Here is a 22769-nt window from a genome sequence, read left to right on the forward strand (position 1 = left end):
AAAATCTCGATACAGTAAAAAAACTTTTGATAAAGAATTCCCCCCAAAATGCTGATGGATGTGTCTATAAGATTCCTTGTAAAATTTGCGATAAAGTTTATTACGGTCAAACTGGTAAAAATCTCGAACTAAGATTAAAACAACATAAATATAGCATTAGAACTGGACAAGATTCCAATGCTCTATTTATTCATGTAAGAGATTTTAACCATCCAATTGATTTTCAAAAAGTTGAGAAAGTAGTATCAAGGAAGTCCATGGTCGACAGGAATATAATTGAATCTTGTTTCATAAAAAGCAGTTTTGACAATAATATGAATATTTCCTTTGGTTTATATAAATTAGATCCATTTATAATTAATAGAATTTGGGAAGAATTTAATAATACACTGGGCAAATAATCTTTAAAATTTCTTATTTCTTGGGTAGAATAGTTTGTGGGGTGAGTTGTGCCAAGGACCTTTCCAAGTTGGCTCGCCGCGCGTCACGTGTTTAAACCGTTGTGGGATCTGATAGTGAGGTGCCGACCAGACCCCTTATATAGCTTCCTTGGATGCTTTACTTTCATAGTTCCTTGATAATGTGAGTAGTCACGAAAGCGCTTGGAATTTCTCTATTTTTTCAGAGTGGTTGTTTTGCATATATATATATATATATATTATATATATATAGATACATATATATATGTATACATATATATATATATATATATATATATATATATATTTTATATATATTTATATATATTTTTATATATATTTATATATATATAATTTATATATATTTTTTTATATATTTATATATATATATATTTATATATATATATATATATATATATATATTTATATATATTTATATATATTTATATATATTTATATGTATATATGTATTTATGTATATTTATATATATATATATATATATATATATATATATATATATATATATATATATATATATGCATGTAATAAGATCACAGTAAACAGGTGATTTCAGAATATGCAAAACAACCACTCTGAAAGAATAGAGAAATTCCAAGTGCTTTCGTGACTACTCACATTATCAAGGAACTATTTCCTTGATAATGTGAGTAGTCACGAAAGCGCTTGGAATTTCTCTATTCTTTCAGAGTGGTTGTTTTGCATATATATATACATATATACAGTGGACCCTCGACCAGCAATATTAATCCGTTCCTGAGAGCTCATCGTTAATCGAAATTATTGTTAGTTGAGTTAATTTTCCCCATAAGAAATAATGGAAATCAAATTAATCCGTGCAAGACACCCAAAAGTATTGAAAAAAAAAGGTTTTACCACATGAAATATTAATTTTAATACACACAAACTGAAGAAGACATGCACAGTTACATGACACTTACCTTTATTGAAGACCTGGTGATGATTGATGGGATGGGAGGAGGGGAGAGTGTTGATGGTGTTAGTGTTTAGAAGGGGAATCCCCTTCCATTAGGACTTGAGGTGGCAAGTCCTTTTTTGGGGTTACTTCCCTTCTTCTTTTAATCCCACTAGGACCAGCTTGAGAGTCACTGGACCTCTGTCGCACAGCATATCTGTCCATAGAGGCCTGTACCTCCCGTTCCTTTATGACATTCCTAAAGTGTTTCACAACATTGTCAGTGTCACAATTAAACACTTGTTCAGGTTTTAATTCTTCACTGTCTATGTACTCCTTGAATTCCTGCACATATTTTTCAGCTGCTTTTTGCTCCAAACTGGCAGCCTCACTATGCCTTATCACACTATGTATGCCACTATGATTCTTAAATCTCTCAAACCAACCTTTGCTGGCCTTAAATTCACTCATATCACCACTAGTTGCTGGCATTTTTCTAATTAAATCCTCATGCAACTTCCTAGCCTTTTCACATATGATCGCTTGAGAGATGCGACCATGGTGGCTGGCTTGTAAACACTGGCACCCACGGAACAAGTGAGGTGGGCTCAGGCTGCATGTGGACGCGTCTCGAACGAACCGCGTTGAGCGAGTTTTTTAGCGCTAGCTGAGGCAAAATTTTTGCGTTAAAATGTATCACTAGGCGGATTTAACGTTATGCGATGCGTTCGTTAGGCGAGGTTCCACTGTACAATTAATGCGTTCCAGACACCCAAAAATAATAATAAAAAAATACATTTTGTAAAGTTTAACTATAGTCTTACATAGACAAAACAATGACATTTAAATCATTATTACATACCAGTATTGAAGACTTGTTGGCGTATGGAAGACAGGAAGAGGAGAGGTTAGTGTTTGTAAAGGAAATCCCCCTCCATAATGCCTTCAGGTATCAAGTCCCTCTCTAGGGTTGCTTCCCTATTTTGTCTTTTAATGGCACTAGGACCGGCTTGAGAGTCACTGGACCCCTGTTGCACACAAAAGCTGTCCAGAGAGGGCTGTTTCTGGTGCCTCTTTAAGATTTGCCTGAAGAGGGTTGAGGTTTTGTCACTGAAGATGTTGCAGATATGGTTTGTTTCAGCTTAGTCAGGGTGATATTTCTCAGCAAAAGCTTGCACCCTACTCCACATTGCACAAATCTTCTTAATCTTTGAAGAAGTCACCTCCTTCCCTCTCTCTTCCTCTTCCTCTGAAGCAAGTTCCTCAGCTGTGGTTTGTTGCTGTTCCAGTTGAAGATGTTGCAGCTCTTCAGTGGTTAGCTCTTCCCTGTGGTCCTCCACCGACTCTTCCACATCCTCGCCACTCATGTCCAACCCCATGGACTTCCCCAAACACACAGTAGATTCCACAACAGGTGTAGGGTCATCAGGGTCAGCCTCAAATCCTTCAAAATCCTTCTCAAGGACACATTCTGGCCACAGTTTTCTCCACGAAGAGTTTAAAATCCTGGAAGTCACTCCAGAACTCTCTTAGGGTCAAATCAGTGTCTGAGGTCACTTCAAAGCACCTTTGAAACACCGCTTTTGTGTAGAGTGTTTTGAAGTTAGAAATGACCTGCTGGTACATGGGCTGGATGAGAAGAGTGGTGTTAGGAGACAAGAACTTCATTGTTATAAAACTGAAATCCCTAGACAATTCCTCTACCAAGTTTGAAGGATGAGCAGGAGCATTGTCCATTACCAGGAGGCACTTGAGTGGCAATTTATTTTCCTGGGGGTATTTTTTCACACTCGGTCCAAACACTTCATGGACCCAGTCAATGAAAAGTTGCCTCATGACCCATGTCTTATGATTAGCTTACCACATCGCACACAATTTACTCTTGATGACATTGTTTTTCTTGAACACTCTGGGATTTTCAGAGTGATACACCAGTAAAGGCTTCACTTTGAAATCCTCTGCTGACCTTATTTTCACTAACGTCAGCACTAGTTCCAGGTACTATTTTCTTTACGAGATCCGCATGCAACTGCCTTGCCTTCTCACAAATGATCGTCTCTGAAACACTATCTCCCTCTAACTGTTTTTCGCTGATCCACAGCAACAACAACTTTTCCACATCTTCCATTGTTTGTGATCTCTTTTTCGTTAACATGTTTACCCCTTTCGCCACATCAGCTTCCTTGATTTGTTCTTTCTTTGCCAGGATGGAAGTGATTGTTGATTTGGATTTCCCATACATCCTGGCAAGTTCCAGCACCCGCACACCACTCTCGTATTTTCAATAACTTCTTTCTTAAATTCCATCGTGTTTCTCACTTTCTTTACCAAAGGAACTTTACTAGGAACTTTCTTTGGGCTCATGGTGGCTTATTTCACAATCGCACTTAATAAACAAGCACAAAAACCAATGAATTTTAAGGAAATGTTTGGATGAATGCTCGGAGTATATGCTCATTCACCGAGAGACACAGGGAGACTGACTCACCTACATGCGGCGTCCAGGCGGGAGGTGGGCTGATGCGTCTAATGTGGCCGATATGTGAGGCACTGGCCAAAATACGGAGCAAAATTTTGCCCCAAAACCGGCCTAATTACGATTCGGCTGATAAACACAGCGGCCGATTTTCGGGTTTCCACTGTACGTATATGCGTACATACATACAGTACAGGTTGGCCATCGCTAATCAGTTATCCAGTTCCATCAGTAATCTGGCACTAATTTCGACTAGCATAATTTCAAATTTCATCATTATGTTGACTCAAATCATTATATTGACTCAAATTTCATCATTATACTGACTCAGAAATTGTGCAGATGGTTGTAAATCCACAGCAGCAAGCCAGTGGAGGAGAAAGCAGTTATGAAAATGAGGAAGATGTAGCAGAAGGAGCCTCTATTGATAGGTCAGTTATGGGTATTCTAAACTAACCATTCTGTAATCCGACAAACTCACTAATCTGGCATACTTCAGGTCCCATTGATGCCGGATTAGTGATGGCTGACCTGTATTAGAAAATGGCCGGCCTATCTCAAAGCATTTGCGAATTTGTTACTGAATGTAATTTTTTGGGGAAGGGAATTAACCTTGAGATGTTTAGAACATTTTGTTTAGATTTCTTAGCATAATTTGAATATGCAGGGCCATTTTCAAGGCCTTTAACCCTTTTACCTGTACAGTGGAGGAGAAGATATTGTGGTGCCCCAGATGGAGGAGGATGAATCAATCACAGAAGCTGGGGAGATGGAAAGCAGTCAGCCCACTACTCCACGTCCTCCATCAACTGGCCCACAGCAGACTCCCACGCAAGGTAAAGTTTATAATTACCAAAAATGTATAAATTTACATCAGAATGATGCATTATCCCAGTTACTTAAAATTAAATACTACATTAAATCCTTTCATAAACAGGGAAGGATAAATTCCTTAAATTCACCACCTAATGGAAAATAGCAATATATGAAGTGAAAAAAGTACTTGGGAAAATAGTGTTATACGTGTATTTTACAGCCCTCTAAATTTGCTGTTACTGTAGGGCCCTACTTTACGGCATTTTACCTTATGGTGTTCTGCTAATACAGCAATTTCAAATTACGACCAAAACTCACTATATGGCTCCCTGTCTTCCTAATACGGCATGCCCCATCTGGTTTGTTTACATTCTCTGTGAGCACATCTATTATGTCTGGAAACTCTAAAATTTCAAGTGTCTTAAAGTTATTGCATATTTTATATGTACTCTGATAATTATACTTATGTGTACTTATATCTAAATATACTTACACACTGTGCTGGTGTGCAGGAACACATTAAAATCACCAGGAGTCTCTACTCTTGATGCGATATTAATAATAATAATCTTGCAATAAATGTTGTATATTACATTAATATAGACATTTCCATTAATCCAGCTATGATATTTTTTCAAAATTATGTACGTAATAAACATGCTACGTAACATATAAACATGATTAATACACCCCACAGTAGAATAAATTAACATTAATACAGCCAGGCGACTTGTTGGAGTGATGGCAAGAATATCGTTTTCTCTAGTCCAACATCAGAGAAAATGCGTACACTATAATATTACTGGGGGTAATGTATGCCTTCACTCAGAGCGTCATTTCTTCTAAAAATGGTGTTACATGAGAATGAGAGTGTTCCTCTTTATTTATTCTACTGTATCAGCATGGAGACACAACTTGTACACAATCTAAAGTGTTTGTCTTATGGTATAATACAAATGTATGAAACAAAACCAGACGCATTCATCTGTTTGCATTATGTGTGGGTGTGGTGGGGTGGGCTTCCCTGGCTGGTTACCATACTTCCTACACCTGACTTCATACAAATAAATATGACTCACCTCTCACCCTACATTAAGACTACAAATATTTTAAGATAATTAATGAATGTACTGTATATGTATTTTATTGCTCTGGGGTGCTTTAAATGTCATAGTATATTATGTGTGGGTGGGGTGGGGTGGGCTGGGCTGACCTGGCTGACTACCATACTTCCCAAACCTGACTTCCTACAAATAAATATGACTCACCTCTCACCCTACATTAAGACTACAAATATTTTAAGGTAAGTAATGGGTGTAATGTGTGTGTATTCTACTTTTTATTGTTTTAATGCCTAGTTCTATTGCTAATTTAATATATGTTAGTGTAAATTTGTTATCTGGCATTTATATCCTTTTATAAGTGGAAGAAATGGCGTTCTGCTCTCCGGCAGTAGCTTGGAACCTAACCTGCTGTATAAGTGGGGCCCTACTGTATTTTTAAATATTCTACTTGTACTTCATTACATCTTACCCTGGAAGCTAGTTGTCATTGCTTGCTAATATTAAAGTGTTTGGTGAGGGCTGATGTGGCCTTGTTGGGCTGAGGTAGATGGTTCTTGTGTTGATGTGGATGAAATGTCAGTAGTTGATGATTGTGCTGGAGTACTCAGGTATGTTGTAATGCATTTCTAGTCTGTTTTACCTTGCTGCATTGACCTCTGGCATTTTTTCACCTGGTCACAATCACACATTTTTATTTTCTTCTCATTGTCTCTAATTGTATGGATGGTGGATTCTCTTGGACAGAAAGTGCAGGCAGTCTACATCATGCACATCTGAAATTAACATTTTCTTAAATGCTATCATAGGTTCATTCTTCTTAGCACCTCCAGTATTGCTAGTGTTTCTCTGGGTACCTCTCATGGGTTTTGAGAATTTTCCTATTTTTGCAGCCCAGCCCTGGGTTAGGCTTCTCTGGTGCTTGCCTGGTCAACCAAGCTGGTATTGCTGGCAGTATGCTTGCCCACACATTTATTGCAGCACGGTTGATCTGTCACTTGGCAGAGGTGCTTGTCAGGTTTCCTTGTGAAGACTTCTAAATAATGTTTGTTCTGATTGTTTCTGATATTTTCTGGTAAGGTGTTTAAAAAGTCTAGGACCACAGATGTTAATGCAGTGTTCTCTTATGCATCGTGGTTAATATCCAATGATGAGATGGTATTGTAGAAACATCCTAAGTCTTATAATAAATATACTGACAGCAACTGTAAGTGGTATTGTGGCAGTGCCTTTCCAAACTCTAGACCTTAAGCCCAGCCTGGGTTGGAGAGGGGAAAAAAATCCATGGCACAAACTACCAAGATTTTCCACATAAGTTGATGCTTCCACACTTAGAGAGCAAACTATCAAGTTTATTCAAGACTATTTAACCCTTTCAGGGTCTGTGCCGTAGATCTACAGCTTTACATTGAGGGTCCAAACCGTAGATCTACGCCAAAATTCTAGCGGCGTCAAATTTAGCACAAGAAGGCTGGTAGGCCTACATCTGAGAGAATAGGTCTGGCTGGTTAGTGTGCACACTATAGAAAAAATCTGGACGCCTGCATGGCATTGTGGGAACGCCGCCAAAGTAGCTTTGTTCATGATGCCTGGCAGCAAGGAAGCTCTCACTCCCCACTCACTCTCCTGGCGAATTCTGACACTCCTCTTCACAACCTACAGTTCTAAGATTGATGGAAGTGGATCTGAAGAGGAATTCCATGGTTCTGAACCATATGGTACCATTGTACCATATGGTACAATGGTACCATATGGTACATGGCACCATTGTACCATATGGTGCAATGGTGCCATGTCATACAATGGTATCATATGGTACAATGTACCATATAGTACATTGTACCATATGGTACATTATACCATATGGTATATACCATATGGTACATTGTACCATATGGTACAAGATACAGGGACCCTAATGGAAGTAAGTCTGTCTGACTTTTTTTGGTTATCCTAGGTTCTCCAAACATATGCTGCTATGTATGATAATCTATGTAACTTTATTTGTGTATACCTAAATAAACTTACGATGCCACATGTGCTTGAATAAGTTTATTCAGGTGTACACAAATACAGTTACATAGATTATCATACATAGCAGCATATGTATAAAATCCTAGGATAACCCAGAAAAGTCAGGGTGACTTATTTCCATAGGGATCTCTCTATTTGTACCATATGGTGTCCTGCACCATATGGTACCCTGCACCATATGGTACCCTGCACCATATGGTACCCTGCACCATATGGTATCCTGTACCATATTGTACCCTATACCATATAGTACAATGTACCATATGGTACGCTGTAACGTATAATACCATATACCATATGGTCATTTGGAGATGTTGATGCCACGAGGCACCAGCCAAGACAGAGTGAGTGACGATGCAAGCTAGCTAGTGACTCAGCAGTTTCCAAGACAAAACGCTTTGTTATCAACCTCAAGGAACATGTCGAGTGACTATACATTTGTAAATATGTATATAATAGAACATTACTTTTGTACAACATTTTTACATATTTTTGTTGTAAACAATTATTGTAAATGAAATAATGATGAAAATATTAGTGTGTTTATTGTGTTGAATACAACAGTACCATACAGTACAATGTACCATATTGTACAATGTACCATATTGTACAATGTACCATATGGTACAATGTACCATATGGTACCATAAGGTACCATTGCACCATATGGTACCATTGTATCATATGGTGCCATTGTACCATATTCTACCATATGGTACCATTGTACCATATGGTACCATTGCACCCTATGGCACCATTGTACCATATGGTACTATATGGTAGTGTTGTATTCAACACAATAACCGCACTAATATTTTCATTGTTTTGTTTACAATAAACTTGTAAACAAGTTTTGTAAGCCATATAATGATAAACAAATTAGTGCAGTTATTGTGTTGAATACAATGAGTGTACACTTATACAATATACATTATATTGGTCTCACAGGCCACAAATGTTACTAGAAAAAGAAAAAAAAATAGAAAAGAAAAAAGTATAAAAAACTTAAAATAATGTGATTTTGCGGAAGTCACTGATGTTGCCGCCACCCGGTCATCTTGGGTCAACTTCCCACCGCTGTATCTCGGTAAGTACTGATCAGAATTTTTTTTTGTTTTATTAACAAAATTATTATCTTTAACCCTTAAACTGTCCGAACGTAGATCTACGTTTTTTTCAACATTTGGAAGTATGTAAAAAAATGTAGATTTTTTTTTTTTTTACATTTGAAAACGTGTACAAAAAACTTTCATCTACTTTTTTTTGTTATACATGTAATTGAAAATATGTAAAAAGACGTAGATCTACTTTTGGAGCACTACGCGTGTGAACATAGATCTGTTTGGACAGTTTAAGGGTTAATTCTGTAAGAAAAAATAATTTTTTTTTTTTTTTTTCAAAATTTGTTGGACACTGGGACACCCCTTCAGATTTTGGCTTTGGACCCTGAAAGGGTTAAAAGGATGCACTTTTTCAATAACCTGTAGACAAAAACTCCATGTATTTTTGCTTTATATGAGGGTTTCCTGTAATATTGTACTCTGTTGCAATCTGCAACTTTTGCATCTGTGAATTTGGTTATGTGCAAGTTATGTTTGATAACCAACTGCTCAATAACAATAGCTGGGTTCTTGGATCTGCAAATCCCTGGCTGTATTATGGCATTATGGAAAGCCAATGTTTCAAAATGTGAGTTCACTTAGGTATTACTATGTTATTTATGCAGTTATTTATGCTTTAAGTGAAACAAAGCTGAAAGGGGTGGGAGAGTTTCAGTGGAGAGGAATAAATGGGATTAGGTCAGGGGTTTCAAATAGAGTTAGAGCTAAAGAAGGAGTAGCAATAATGTTGAAAATAAGATATGGCAGGAAAAGAGGGACTATAAATGTATTCCAGGATTATATGTAGTAAAATAAAGGTTGGATGTGAAAAGTGGGTTATAGTAAGCGTATATGCACCTGGAGAAGAGAGAAGTGTAGAGGAGAGAGAGAGATTTTGGGAAATGTTGAGTGAATGCATGGGGAGTTTTGAACCAAGTGTGAGAGTACTTGTGGTTGGGGATTTCAATGCTAAAGTGGGTAAAAATGTTGTGGAGGGAGTAGTAGTTAAATTTGGGGTGCCAGGGGTAAATGTAAATGGGGAGCCTTTAATTGAGCTATGTGTAGAAAGAGATTTGGTAATAAGTAATACATATTTTATGAAAAAGAGGATAAATAAATATACAAGGTATGATGTAGCACGTAATGAAAGTAGCTTGTTAGATTATGTATTGGTGGATAAAAGGTTAATGGGTAGACTCCAGGATGTACATGTTTATAGAGGGGCAACTGATATATCGGATCATTATTTAGTTGTAGCTACAGTTGGAGTAAGAGGTAGATGGAATAAGAGGAAGGTGGCAACAACAAGTAGGAGGGAAGTGAAAGTGTATAAACTAAGGGAGGAGGAAGTTCGGGTGAGATATAAGCGACTATTGGCAGAAAGGTGGTCTAGTGCAAAGATGAGTAGTGGGGGGGGTTGAAGAGGGTTGGATGAGTTTTAAAAATGCAGTATTAGAATGTGGGGCAGAAGTTTGTGGTTATAGGAGGGTGGGGGCAGGAGGAAAGAGGAGTGATTGGTGGAATGATGAAGTAAAGGGTGTGATAAAAGAGAAAAAGTTAGCTTATGAGAGGTTTTTACAAAGCAGAAGTGTTATAAGAAGAGCAGAGTATATGGAGAGTAAAAGAAAGGTGAAGAGAGTGGTGAGAGAGTGCAAAAGGAGAGCAGATGATAGAGTGGGAGAGGCACTGTCAAGAAATTTTAATGAAAATAAGAAAAAATTTTGGAGTGAGTTAAACAAGTTAAGAAAGCCTAGGGAACGTATGGATTTGTCCGTTAAAAACAGAGTAGAGGAGTTAGTAGATGGGGAGAGAGAGGTATTAGGTAGATGGCGAGAATATTTTGAGGAGCTTTTAAATGTTGAGGAAGAAAGGGAGGCGGTAATTTCATGCACTGGCCAGGGAGGTATACCATCTTTTAGGAGTGAAGAAGAGCAGAATGTAAGTGTGGGGGAGGTACGCGAGGCATTACGTAGAATGAAAGGGGGTAAAGCAGCTGGAACTGATGGGATCATGACAGAAATGTTAAAAGCAGGGGGGGATATAGTGTTGGAGTGGTTGGTACTTTTGTTTAATAAATGTATGAAAGAGGGGAAGGTACCTAGGGATTGGCGAAGAACATGTATAGTCCCTTTATATAAAGGGAAGGGAGACAAAAGAGATTGTAAAAATTATAGAGGAATAAGTTTACTGAGTATACCAGGAAAAGTGTACGGTAAGGTTATTATTGAAAGAATTAGAGGTAAGACAGAATGTAGGATTGCGGATGAGCAAGGAGGTTTCAGAGTGGGTAGGGGATGTGTAGATCAAGTGTTTACATTGAAACATATATGTGAACAGTATTTAGATAAAAGTAGGGAAGTTTTTATTGCATTTATGGATTTAGAAAAGGCATATGATAGAGTGGATAGGGGAGCAATGTGGCAGATGTTGCAAGTATATGGAATAGGTGGTAAGTTACTAAATGCTGTAAACAGTTTTTATGAGGATAGTGAGGCTCAGGTTAGGGTGTGTAGAAGAGAGGGAGACTACTTCCCGGTAAAAGTATGTCTTAGGGATGTGTAATGTCACCATGGTTGTTCAATATATTTATAGATGGGGGTTGTAAAAGAAGTAAATGCTAGGGTGTTTGGGAGAGGGGTGGGATTAAATTATGGGGAATCAAATACAAAATGGGAATTGACACAGTTACTTTTTGCTGATGATACTGTGTTTATGGGAGATTCTAAAGAAAAATTGCAAAGGTTAGTGGATGAGTTTGGGAGTGTGTGTAAAGGTAGAAAGTTGAAAGTGAACATAGAAAAGAGTAAGGTGATGAGGGTATCAATTGATTTAGATAAAGAAAAATTGGATATCAAATTGGGGAGGAGGAGTATGGAAGAAGTTAATGTTTTCAGATACTTGGGAGTTGATGTGTCAGCGGATGGATTCGTGAAGGATGAGGTTAATCATAGAATTGATGAGGGAAAAAAGGTGAGTGGTGCATTGAGGTATATGTAGAGTCAAAAAAACGTTTTCTGTGGAGGCAAAGAAGGGAATGTAAGAAAGTATAGTAGTACCAACACTCTTATATGGGTGTGAAGCTTGGGTTGTGAATGCAGCAGCAAGGAGGCGGTTGGTGGCAGTGGAGATGTCCTGTTTAAGGGGAATGTGTGGTGTAAATATTATGCAGAAAATTCGGAGTGTGGAAATTAGGAGAAGGTGTGAAGTTAATAAAAGTATTAGTCAGAGGGCTGAAGAGGGGTTGTTGAGGTGGTTTGGTCATTTAGAGAGAATGGATCAAAGTAGAATGACATGGAGAGCATTTAAATCTTCAGGAGAAGGAAGGTGGGGTTGGGGTCATTCTCGAAAAGGTTGGAAGGAAGGGTAAGGGAGGTTCTGTGGGCGAGGGGCTTGGACTTCCAGCAGGCGTGCATGAACGTGTTCGATAGGAGTGAATGGAGACGAATGGTATTTGGGACCTGACGATTTGTTGGAGTATGAGCAGGGTAATATTTAGTGAAAGGATTCAGGGAAACCTGTTATTTTTATATAGCTGGACTTGAGTCCTGGATATGGGAAGTAATATGCCTGCACTCTAAAGGAGGGGCTCAGGATATTAGCAGTTTGGAGGGATATGTTGTGTATCTTTATACATATATGCTTCTAAGCTGTTGTGTTCTGAGCACCTCTGCAAAAACAGTGATTATGTGTGAGTGAGGTAAAAGTGTTGAATGATGATGAAAGTATTTTGTTTTTGGGGATTTTCTTTCTTTTTGGGTCACCCTGCGTCGGTGGGAGACGGCCGACTTGTTGAGTCCTGGAAATGGGAAGTACAATGCCTGCACTCTAAAGGAGGGGTTCGGGATATTAGCAGTTCGGAGGGATATGTTGTGTATCTTTATACATATATGCTTCTAAGCTGTTGTGTTCTGAGCACCTCTGCAAAAACAGTGATTATGTGTGTGAGTGAGGTGAAAGTATTGAATGATGATGAAAGTATTTTGTTTTTGGGGATTTTCTTTCTTTTTGGGTCACCCTCTGTCGGTGGGAGACGGCCGACTTGTTGAAAAAAAAAAAAAAATGCTCATGATGCACAAGCTGCTACCAGATCTACTACCTGCTGCTTGTAAATTGTCTGTTGCATAACCAGTTAACCAAGTGACCACAGGCCCAGACTGCATCCTCCATTTTTTCTTTAACCTTCAGTTTTGTATCCATAAAATTTTAGTCCATGACCCTTTTGTGGAATGTATCTCTAGTAGATCGTGAAATAGTAGTGTTAAGACATTATTATATAGTTCAGTACAGTGGAACCTCAAAAATCGAACTTAATCTGTTCCAGGAGCTAGTTCTAAATTAGAAATGTCTAAAATTCCAAGCAATATTTCCCATAAGAAATAATGGAAATACAATTAATCCGTTCCAGAAACCTAAAAATATTCACACAAAAAATGCATTTTATAGAGATTAATTACAGTTTTACATACAACAAATATTATAGTTTTTAATTATGTATAGTAATACATATAAAATAACATTTTTACTTACCTTTATTGAAGATTGGTGATGGCATCTGGAAGATAGGGAAAAGGAGAGAGGGAGTTGGGGTTAGTGTTTGGAAGGAGAATCCCCCTCCATGAGGACTTCAGGTAAAGCCCTCTCTGGGGTTACTTCCCTTCTCTGTCTTTTAATGCCACTAGGACCAGCTTGAGAGCCACTGGACCCCTGTCTCACAAAATAACTGTCTACAGTCTTCTGTTTTTGGCGCCTCTTTAACATTTCCGTAAAATGGGACATGGTTTTGTCACTGAACTTGTTGCAAAGATGGCTTGTTTCAGCTTTCTCAGGGTGGTACTTCTGCACAAACATTTGGACATCATTCCACTTGGCACAAATCTCCTTAATCTTTGAAGAAGGCACCTCATCCACTCCCTCTTCCTCCTCCTCTGAAGCAAGTTCCTCAGCTGTGGTCTGATACTGCTCCAGATGAAGCTCTTGCAGCTCTTCAGTGGTTAGCTCTTCCCTGTGATCCTCCACCAGCTCTTCCACATCCTCACCACTCACCTCCAACCCCAGGGTGTTCCCCAATGCCACCATAGAGTCCACAACAGGCAGAGGGTGAGCTGGGTCAGGGTCAGCCTCAAACTCTTCAAAATCCCTGTTTTGGACACAATCTGGCAACAATTGTCTCCAAGCAGAGTTCAAAGTCCTGGAAGTCACTCCCTCCCAAGCCTTACCTATAAGGCTTATGGAGCTGTAGATGTTGAAGTGATTCCTCCAGAACTCTCTTAGGGTCAACTTAGTGTCTGTGGTCACTTCAAAGCACTTTTCAAGCACTGCTTTTGTGTAGAGTTTTTTGAAGTTAGAAATGACCTGCTGGTCCATGGGCTGGAGGAGAGGAGTGGTGTTAGGAGGCAAGAACTTCACTTTTATAAAACTGAAGTCCCTAGACAAGAGGTCTAATGAGTTTGGAGGATGAGCAGGAGCATTGTCCATTAACAGGAGGCACTTGAGTAGCAATTTCTTTTCCTGGAGGTATTTTTTCACACTGGGGCCAAACACTTCATGGACCCACTCTTTGAAAATTTGTCTTGTGACCCATGCCTTATGATTAGCTTTCCACAAGACACATAACTTGTTCTTAAAGACATTGTTTTTCTTAAACACACTGGGATTTTCTGAATGATACACAAGTAAAGGCTTCACTTTAAAATCACCACTAGCATTAGCACAGAACAAAAGAGTAAGCCTGTCTTTCATAGGCTTGTGTCCTGGCAGTGCCTTTTCCTCCTGTGTGATGAAGGTCCTTTTTGGCATTTTCTTCCAAAACAAGCCTGTTTCGTCACAATTAAACACTTGTTCAGGTTTGAATTCTTCACTGTCTATGTACCCCTTAAACTCCTGTACAAACTTCTCAGCTGCCCGTTTGTCTGAACTGGCTGCCTCACCATGTCTTACAACATTGTGTATGCCACTACACTTCTTAAATCTGTCAAACCAGCCTCTGCTGGCCTTAAATTCACTATAAGCACTGGTTCCAGGAGTTTTCTGTACCAGATCGGCATGCAACTTCCTTGCCTTTTCACAAATAATCGTCTCTGAAACACTATCACCTGCAATCTCTTTATCCTTGATCCACACCAGCAACAACTTCTCAACCTCTTCAACTATTTGTGGTCTTTTTTTGGTTAGCATATTAACACCTTTCGCAACATCAGTTTCCTTGATTTGTTCTTTCTTTGACAGGATAGAACCGATGGTCGACTTGTTTTTTCCCATACATCCTGGCAAGCTCAACAAGTCTCACACCACTCTCATACTTCTGTATTATTTCCTTCTTCACATCTATGGTGTTTCTCACTTTCTTTACCACAGGGATACCACTAGCAAGTTTCTTTGGGCCCATGGCAGCATATTTCACAGTCCCACAAGCACTAAAAACAACGAAATAATCATAAAATGTGTGAATGAGAGTGCAGGTTAGTGTTCACTCAAGCATAAACAAAGCTAGACTGCTCACGGCGCCTGCGCGGGGACGCGGACGGAGCGGGCCTGTGGACATGTCCCGTACCCAGCAGTCCAAAAATAGGGGCACGCTCGATAATAGGGACACAGTTTGTCCGAAAAAAATGGGCTTATTTTCGAAACGTTCGATATGTGATACGTTCGATTTTTGAGGTTCCACTGTATGTTTTTATTATATACCTTTGATATACCTTTGAAAAGTTTCAAGAGTTAATCTACTCTCTGAGCCCAGCCATGGGCCATGCTCGTCTGGTGCTTGCCTGGTCAAACAGGCTGTTGCTGCTGGAGACCTGCTGCCCCACATATCCATCACAGCCTGGCTGATATGACACCTGGTGAAGATACTTGTCCAGTTTCCTCTTGAAGGCTTCTACACTTGTCCCAGCCATGTTTCTGATATCTTCTGGTAAGATGTTGAAAAAGTCTGGGACCCCGGATGTTGATACAGTGTTCCGTTATTGTTCCCACTGCACCTCACTAGGTTTATTTTACACTTCCTCCCATATCTCTTACTCCAGTATGTTGTTATGGCAGTGTGCAGATTTAGGACCAGGCTCTTCAGTATTCTCCAGGTATATATTATCACGTATCTCTCTCTCCTCTGCTCCAATGAATACATGTTCAAGACTTGAAGGCATTCCCAGTAGTTCAGGTGCTTTACAGGCTCAGTGTGAGCCGTAAACGATTGCTGTATCTGTTCCAGCTCTGATATTTCTCCTGTTTTGAACAGGGCCGTCAGCACTGAGCAACATTCTAAATGAGGGAGCACTAGCGATTTGAAGGGTGTCACCATCGGCATTATTTCCCTTGTTTTAAAAGCTCTCAATACTCACCCCATCATCTTCCTGGCTGTTGTGATATTTGTCTTGTTATGGTCTTTAAAAGAAAGGTCTCCTGACATAATTATTCCCAGGTCTTTTATGTGTTCCTTACGTTCTATTTGGTGACCCTCTTGAGTTTTGTATATGGTATTCCTTTCGAGTTCTTCATTCTTTCCATACCTAAGCAGCTGGAACTTATCACCATTGAATGTCATGTTGTTCTCCACTGCCCACTGGAAAATCCTGTTTAAGTCTTCCTGTACTTTTTCAGTGTCCTCTTCCGTAGTGATTTTCATGCTTATTTTAGTGTCATCTGCAAATGATACAAAAGTGTGCTGGGTGTTTTTGTCTATGTCTGCTATGAGGATGAGAAACAGCAGAGGTGCCAAGACAGTGCCTTGGGGCACTGAGCTTTTGACCTCGCTGATGCTGGATCTTGCCCTGTTCACTTCTACTTTTTGTGTTCTGTGTGTTAGGAACCCGAAAATTCATCTGCCCACCTTTCACATAATGCCCATGGCCTTCATTTTGTGCGCTATCGCTCCATGATGGCATTTGTGAAACGCCTTTGCAAAATCTATGTAAATTACATCTGCGTTTTGGTCGTCTTCCAATGCCTCCATAATTCTGTCATAATGGTTTAGCAGCTGTGATAGGCATGATCATCCTGCTCTAAAACCATGCTGGTTTGGGTTATGTTGGTTGTGCTGGTCCATGAAATTTGTAATCTGCCGTCTCATCACTCTTTCGAAGATTTTTATGATGTGAGAGGTTAGGGCTACTGGTCTGTAATTTTTAGCTAGTGCTCTACTACTAGAGTAAACCCTCAATATCCTTATATCAGAATGATGTTAAAAAATAAAGTGCACTAAAGTATTCTGCTGTATACCTGATATAATACTGTCCATGCAACTTACAGATATGATGCAGTAAATATTGAAAAATAAAGGAGTTTAAGTACAGTTTAACCAGTGAATTTTGCCTATACTTTTTAAAAGTTCATTATATCAAGGACTAAAATGCCGGGAGCAATGGGCTAGTAACCCCTTCTCTTGTAAACATTTACTAAAAACGAGAAGAAAAACTTTATAAAACTGGGATACTTGAATGTGCGTGGATGTAGTGCGGATGAAAAGAAAGAGATGATTGCTGATGTTATGAATGAAAAGAAGTTGGATATCCTGGTCCTAAGCGAAACAAAGCTGAAGGGGATAGGGGAGTTTCGGTGGGGAGAAATAAATGGGATTAAGTCATAAGTATCTGAGAGAGTTCAAAGTTTATTCTCTATAAAGATTACAATGTTGAATTTACAGAATTTGGTTATTGTGTGGTTTACATGTAGTTAAATAATGATTACAGAGCTAAGGAAAGGGTAGCAATAATGTTGAAGGATCAGTTATGGAAGGAGAAGAAAGAATATGAATGTGTAAATTCAAGAATTATGTGGATTAAAATAAAGGTTGGATGCGAAAAGTGGGTCATAATAAGCGTGTATGCACCTGGAGAAGGGAGGAGTGTAGAGGAGAGAGAGATTTTGGGAGATGTTAAGTGAATGTATAGGAACCTTTGAACCAAGTGAGAGAGTAATTGTGGTAGGGGACCTAAATGCTAAAGTAGGAGAAACATTTAGAGAGGGTGTGGTAGGTAAGTTTGGGGTGCCAGGTGTAAATGATAATGGGAGCCCTTTGATTGAACTTTGTATAGAAAGGGGTTTAGTTATAGGTAATACATATTTAAGAAAAAGAGGATACATGAGTATACAAGATATGATGTAGTGTGTAATGACAATAGTTTGTTGGATTATGTATTGGTAGATAAAAGACTGTTGAGTAGACTTCAGGATGTACATTTTTATAGAGGTGCCACAGATATATCAGATCACTTTTTAGTTGTAGCTAGAGTGAGAGTAAAAGGTAGATGGGATACAAGGAAAATAGAAGCATCAGGTAAGAGAGAGGTGAAGGTTTATAAACTAATAGAGGAGGCAGTTAGGGTAAGATATAAACAACTATGGGGTCAAAGATGTATGGGGTAGGTTTAAGAATGTAGTGTTAGTGTTCAGCAGAAGTTTGTGGTTACAGGAAAGTGGGTGCGGAAGGGAAGAGGAGCGATTGGTGGAATAATGATGTAAAGAGAGTAGTAAGGGAGAAAAAGTTAGCATATGAGAAATTTTTATAAAGTAGAAGCGATGCAAGGACGGAAGAGTACGTATATGGAGAAAAAAAGAGAGGTTAAGAGAGTGGTGCAGCAATGTAAAAAGAGAGCAAATGAGAGTGAGATGTTATCAACAAATTTTGTTGAAAATAAGAAAAAGTTTTGGGCTGAGATTAACAAGTTGAGGAAGGCTAGGAAACAAATGGATTTGTCAGTTAAAAATAAGAGAGGAGAGTTATTAAATGGAGAGTTAGAGGTATCAGGAAGATGGAGGGAATATTTTGAGTAATTGTTAAATGTTGAGGAAGATAAGGGAGCTGTGATTTCGTGTATAGGGCAAGGAGGGATAACATCTTGTAGGAGTGAGGAAGAGCCAGTTGTGAGTGTGGGGAAAGTTCGTGAGGCAGTGGGTAGAATGAAAAGGGGTAAGGCAGCTGGGATTGATGGGATAAAGATAGAAATGTTAACAGCAGGTGGGGATATAGTTTTGGAGTGGTTGGTGCTATTTATTTATTTATTTATTTATTTATTTATTTATTTATTTATTTATTTATTTTATTTATTTATTTATTAATTTGAACATGATACAGAGAAGTACAAGGAATACAATTTTTAAAGTGCAGCATGCCAAAGTCCCTTGTATGCAGAGCATTATGGGCAGGCTAAAAATTAACTTAAGATTAACTAAGCAATGATATATTCAGTGGTACAAAAATTATTGTAAAACAGATAACAATTTAGTACAAATGAGTATTACAAAAGACAGGTCATATGGTCATTTACTGTGTTGCTGTGTAATCAGTAGAGTGGAGTATTCTGTTAGGTAATGAAGTTAAATAGTAACAAAGTTTGATTGGGTCACTGGTTGACATTTATGAGATACAATAATGAGATACATATATGAGATACAATTTATGAGATACAATTATTCAATATTTATTTAGTTGTGGGTGAGTAAGTGATTTTTGAGAAGAGACTTGAATTTATAAACAGACAGTGTTTCTTTTATATTCACAGGTAATGAATTCCAGATTTTAGGGCCTTTTATATGCATTGAGTTTTTGCATAGCGTGCGATGGACACGAGGAACATCAAAGAGTGATCTGTGCCTTGTGTTATGGTCATGTGTTCTGTTGAGGTTGGTAAGGAGATGTTTGAGGGGAGGGTTTATGTCAGAGTTAAGTGTTCTATGTATGTAGTAGGTGCAGTAATAAGTATGGATGTTTTGTATTGTGAGTAGGTTTAGAGTTTTGAATATTGGTGGAGTGTGCTGTCTTTAGTGGGAATTTGTTATCATTCTGATTGCAGCCTTTTGTTGGGTGATTAGTGGTCTGAGATGGTTTATTGTTGTTGAGCCCCATGCACAAATTCCATAGGTGAGATAGGGGTAAATAAGTGAGTAATATAGGGCCAGGAGGGCTGACTGTGGAACATAGTACCGTATCTTTGATAGTATGCCTACAGTCTTGGAAATTTTTTGGGAAATTTGTTGTATATGTTTTGAAATTTGAGTCTATTATCAAGGTGGATTCCTAGGAATTTTCCCTCTGTGAGTTTTGTGATAGGTGATCCATTTATCATTATGTTAAGAGACACATCTGCAGCTCTGTTACCAAACTGAACGTAGTAGGTTTTGTCAATGTTTAGAGTAAGTTTGTTGGACCTCATCCAGGTTGATATTTTCTGTAATTTGGTATTTACAGTATTGGCTAGCATGACTGGGCTCGGGTGAGAATAGACATATGTAGTGTCATCTGCAAATAGTGTGGGTTTGAGTAGTTGCGATGCATTTGGTAGGTCATTTATGTATATGAGAAAGAGAAGAGGGCCTAGGACACTTCCCTGTGGGACACCAACTGTAATTGGCTGTGCGGAAGAGTTTGCCCCATTTATGTACACATATTGGCTTCTGTTGCTGAGGTATGACTAGGTAGTTGAGGGAGTGCCCTCTTATACCATAGTGCGACAATTTTATGTGGAGCAAGTCATGGTCAACTGTATCAAAAGCTTTACGTAAGCCAATGAAGATCCCCAGTGGGACTTCTTTTTTCTCTCTTCCTGTATAAATATGTTCTAGCATGTGGATAAAAACATCATTAGTATTTTTATTAGGCCTGAACCCAAATTGACAGGGGTTGAGTATGTTGTGGGAGATGAGGTAGGAATAGATACGCTTATGGATTAATTTTTAAAAGATTTTAGAGAGTGGGTGTAAGTTGGATATTGGCCTATAGTTATTCAAGTCTGTGTGGTCTCCTCCTTTATGGATCGGGGTGACCCTTGCTATTTTGAGAACTGTAGGAAAGGTAGAGGATTCAATGGATTTGTTAACCCTTTCAGGGTCCGTCCCGTAGATCTACGGCTTTGCGTTCAGTGTCCAAACCGTAGATCTACGTCATGAGCTCAGCTCACTCTGATAAACTGTGAGTGGTACACTTGGGCCTAGATATGAGAGAATACATCTATGTGGTATGTGTGCACCACATAAAACAAATCCTGCAGCACACTGTGTATAATAAGAGAAAAAAACTGAAACCAAGATTTTCGATTAAAACAGCAACTTTGCAGTGTTTTTTCGTATGTTTTTTATAGTTGTATTTGCAATTTCTTGGTCTCATTTGATAGAATGGAAGACATATTACAGAAATAGAGATGATTTTGATTGGTTTTAGCACCGGAAATGGCTTGAAACTGAGCTCAAAGTAGCGGAAATGTTAAATTTTTGTCGATGTTCAAGAGTAAACAAACGACCTCACACGTCTAATACATGCCAGCTGGTGGATCTAATACACATTCACAAATGTGGTGATGATATTTATACAATTATTACAATATTGCATAACAGTAAATCTTCTATTTTTTGGTGTGAATAAAAATTCATTATGTAAATAAAAAATAAAAATGGGATTTATTTGTAAAGCCTCAAAACATAACTAATGAACCGAGGAAATGTTAGTTTAGTGCCAGGAATGCCTACATTGTTTATTCTGGATGTTATTTTGAAATTGGAATATTTTGAACTTTGTGTTAAATTGGCCAAATTACCAATTTCCGATCACTTTATTTTGTAGTTGAAACAGTTGACTTGGCGATTTCTTGTGCTCAATCGATAGAATAGAAGTAATACTAGTAAAATAGCTAAGAATTTGGTCGACTGGAATGATGTAATTGGCCTAAAATGGAAGTCAAAGTCGGCAAAATCGCCGATTCGTAAATATCGCTGACACATCAAAATTCGCGAGAGCATAATTTCGTCAATTTTCCATCAAATTTCGTACTTTTTGTTTTATTACCTTCACAAAAAGATTCTCTACCATTTCATAAGAAAAAATAAAAAATTTTTTTTTGGAAAATTCTTGGACACTGGTGCGTGACTTCAGATTTTGGCCTTGGACCCTGAAAGGGTTAAAGAGTGTTGCAATGATTGGTGATAGCACCTGTGACACTTTTTTGTATATAATGGGTGGTAAGGTATTTAAATCTCCTGTCTTGTTTTTTAGTTTGTTGATAATAAGGGAGACTTCAGTTGGGTTAGTCGGAGCTAGGAACAGTGTGTTCGGGTAGTTGCCAGTGAGGTAGTCGTTGGGTGGGGTATCTGAGCTTGGGATTTTATTGGCAAGGTATTTTCCTATAGTGGAGAAGAAATCATTGAGTCTGCTGTTTCAGTAGGTGGGAATTGGGGTTCATCTGGTTTTGTTAATTCAATTTTGCTATTTTGTGTTATCTTTTTTGTTCCTAGTATTTCTGATAGGGTTTTCCAGGTCTTTTTTATGTCACCTCTTAAGTTGGATAATCTGTTCTCATAATACAATTTTTTAGCCCTTCTTATTAGGCTGGTTACGATTGACGAGTAACGTTTTGTTTGGTCTCTGGTTATGTGGCCCATTCTGTACTGTTTTTAGTACAGTGGACCCCCGGTTAACGAACTTTTTTCATTCCAGTAGTATGTTCAGGTGCCAGTACTGACCGAATTTTTTCCCATAAGGAATATTGTGAAGTAGATTAGTCCATTTCAGACCCCCAAACATACACGTACAAACGCACTTACATAAATACACTTACATAATTGGTCGCATTTGGAGGTGATCGTTAAGCGGGGGTCCACTGTATAGGTGCTTTGTATTTATGGATTTGAGGATACTGGGTATTAGCCAGGGACTTTTCAGTCTCTTTGCAGTCATCTGTTTAGTTTTTTAGGGCAGTGCTTGTTATAGAGGTATTGGGTCTTTTTTAGAAAATTATTAATACATTCGTCAATATCTGTATAGATTTCTAGCTCAGTGTGCCAGTCAATGTTTGTCACTGCTGCTGTGAAGTTATTGATAGCTGCCTCATTGTGAAGTCTGAAAGTGACTTTAGTAGTGTCTAGGGGTAATTTGCCAAGGTTTATTATGAGGAAGGTAGGGTAATGGTCTGTGGTATTATCTGTGATTATGCCTGATCTTAAGG

The 22769-nt window shown here is 38.5% G+C and overlaps 1 protein-coding gene across 8 annotated transcripts in view; it reads left to right on the plus strand.

Moving 5' to 3' along the window:
- The window catches only part of l(2)k01209 (lethal (2) k01209), a 268161-nt gene that overhangs the window by 6252 nt on the left and 239140 nt on the right, over nucleotides 1-22769 (plus strand). For all 8 annotated transcript variants that reach the window (XM_070096203.1, XM_070096201.1, XM_070096202.1 and 5 more), the window contains exon 2: nucleotides 4536-4666. In XM_070096203.1, the coding sequence (XP_069952304.1) occupies nucleotides 4536-4666 (131 nt within the window). The remainder of the gene's footprint in view (nucleotides 1-4535; nucleotides 4667-22769) is intronic.

Source organism: Cherax quadricarinatus, chromosome 52 (genome assembly GCF_038502225.1).
Source record: "Cherax quadricarinatus isolate ZL_2023a chromosome 52, ASM3850222v1, whole genome shotgun sequence".
NCBI lineage: Eukaryota > Metazoa > Arthropoda > Malacostraca > Decapoda > Parastacidae > Cherax > Cherax quadricarinatus.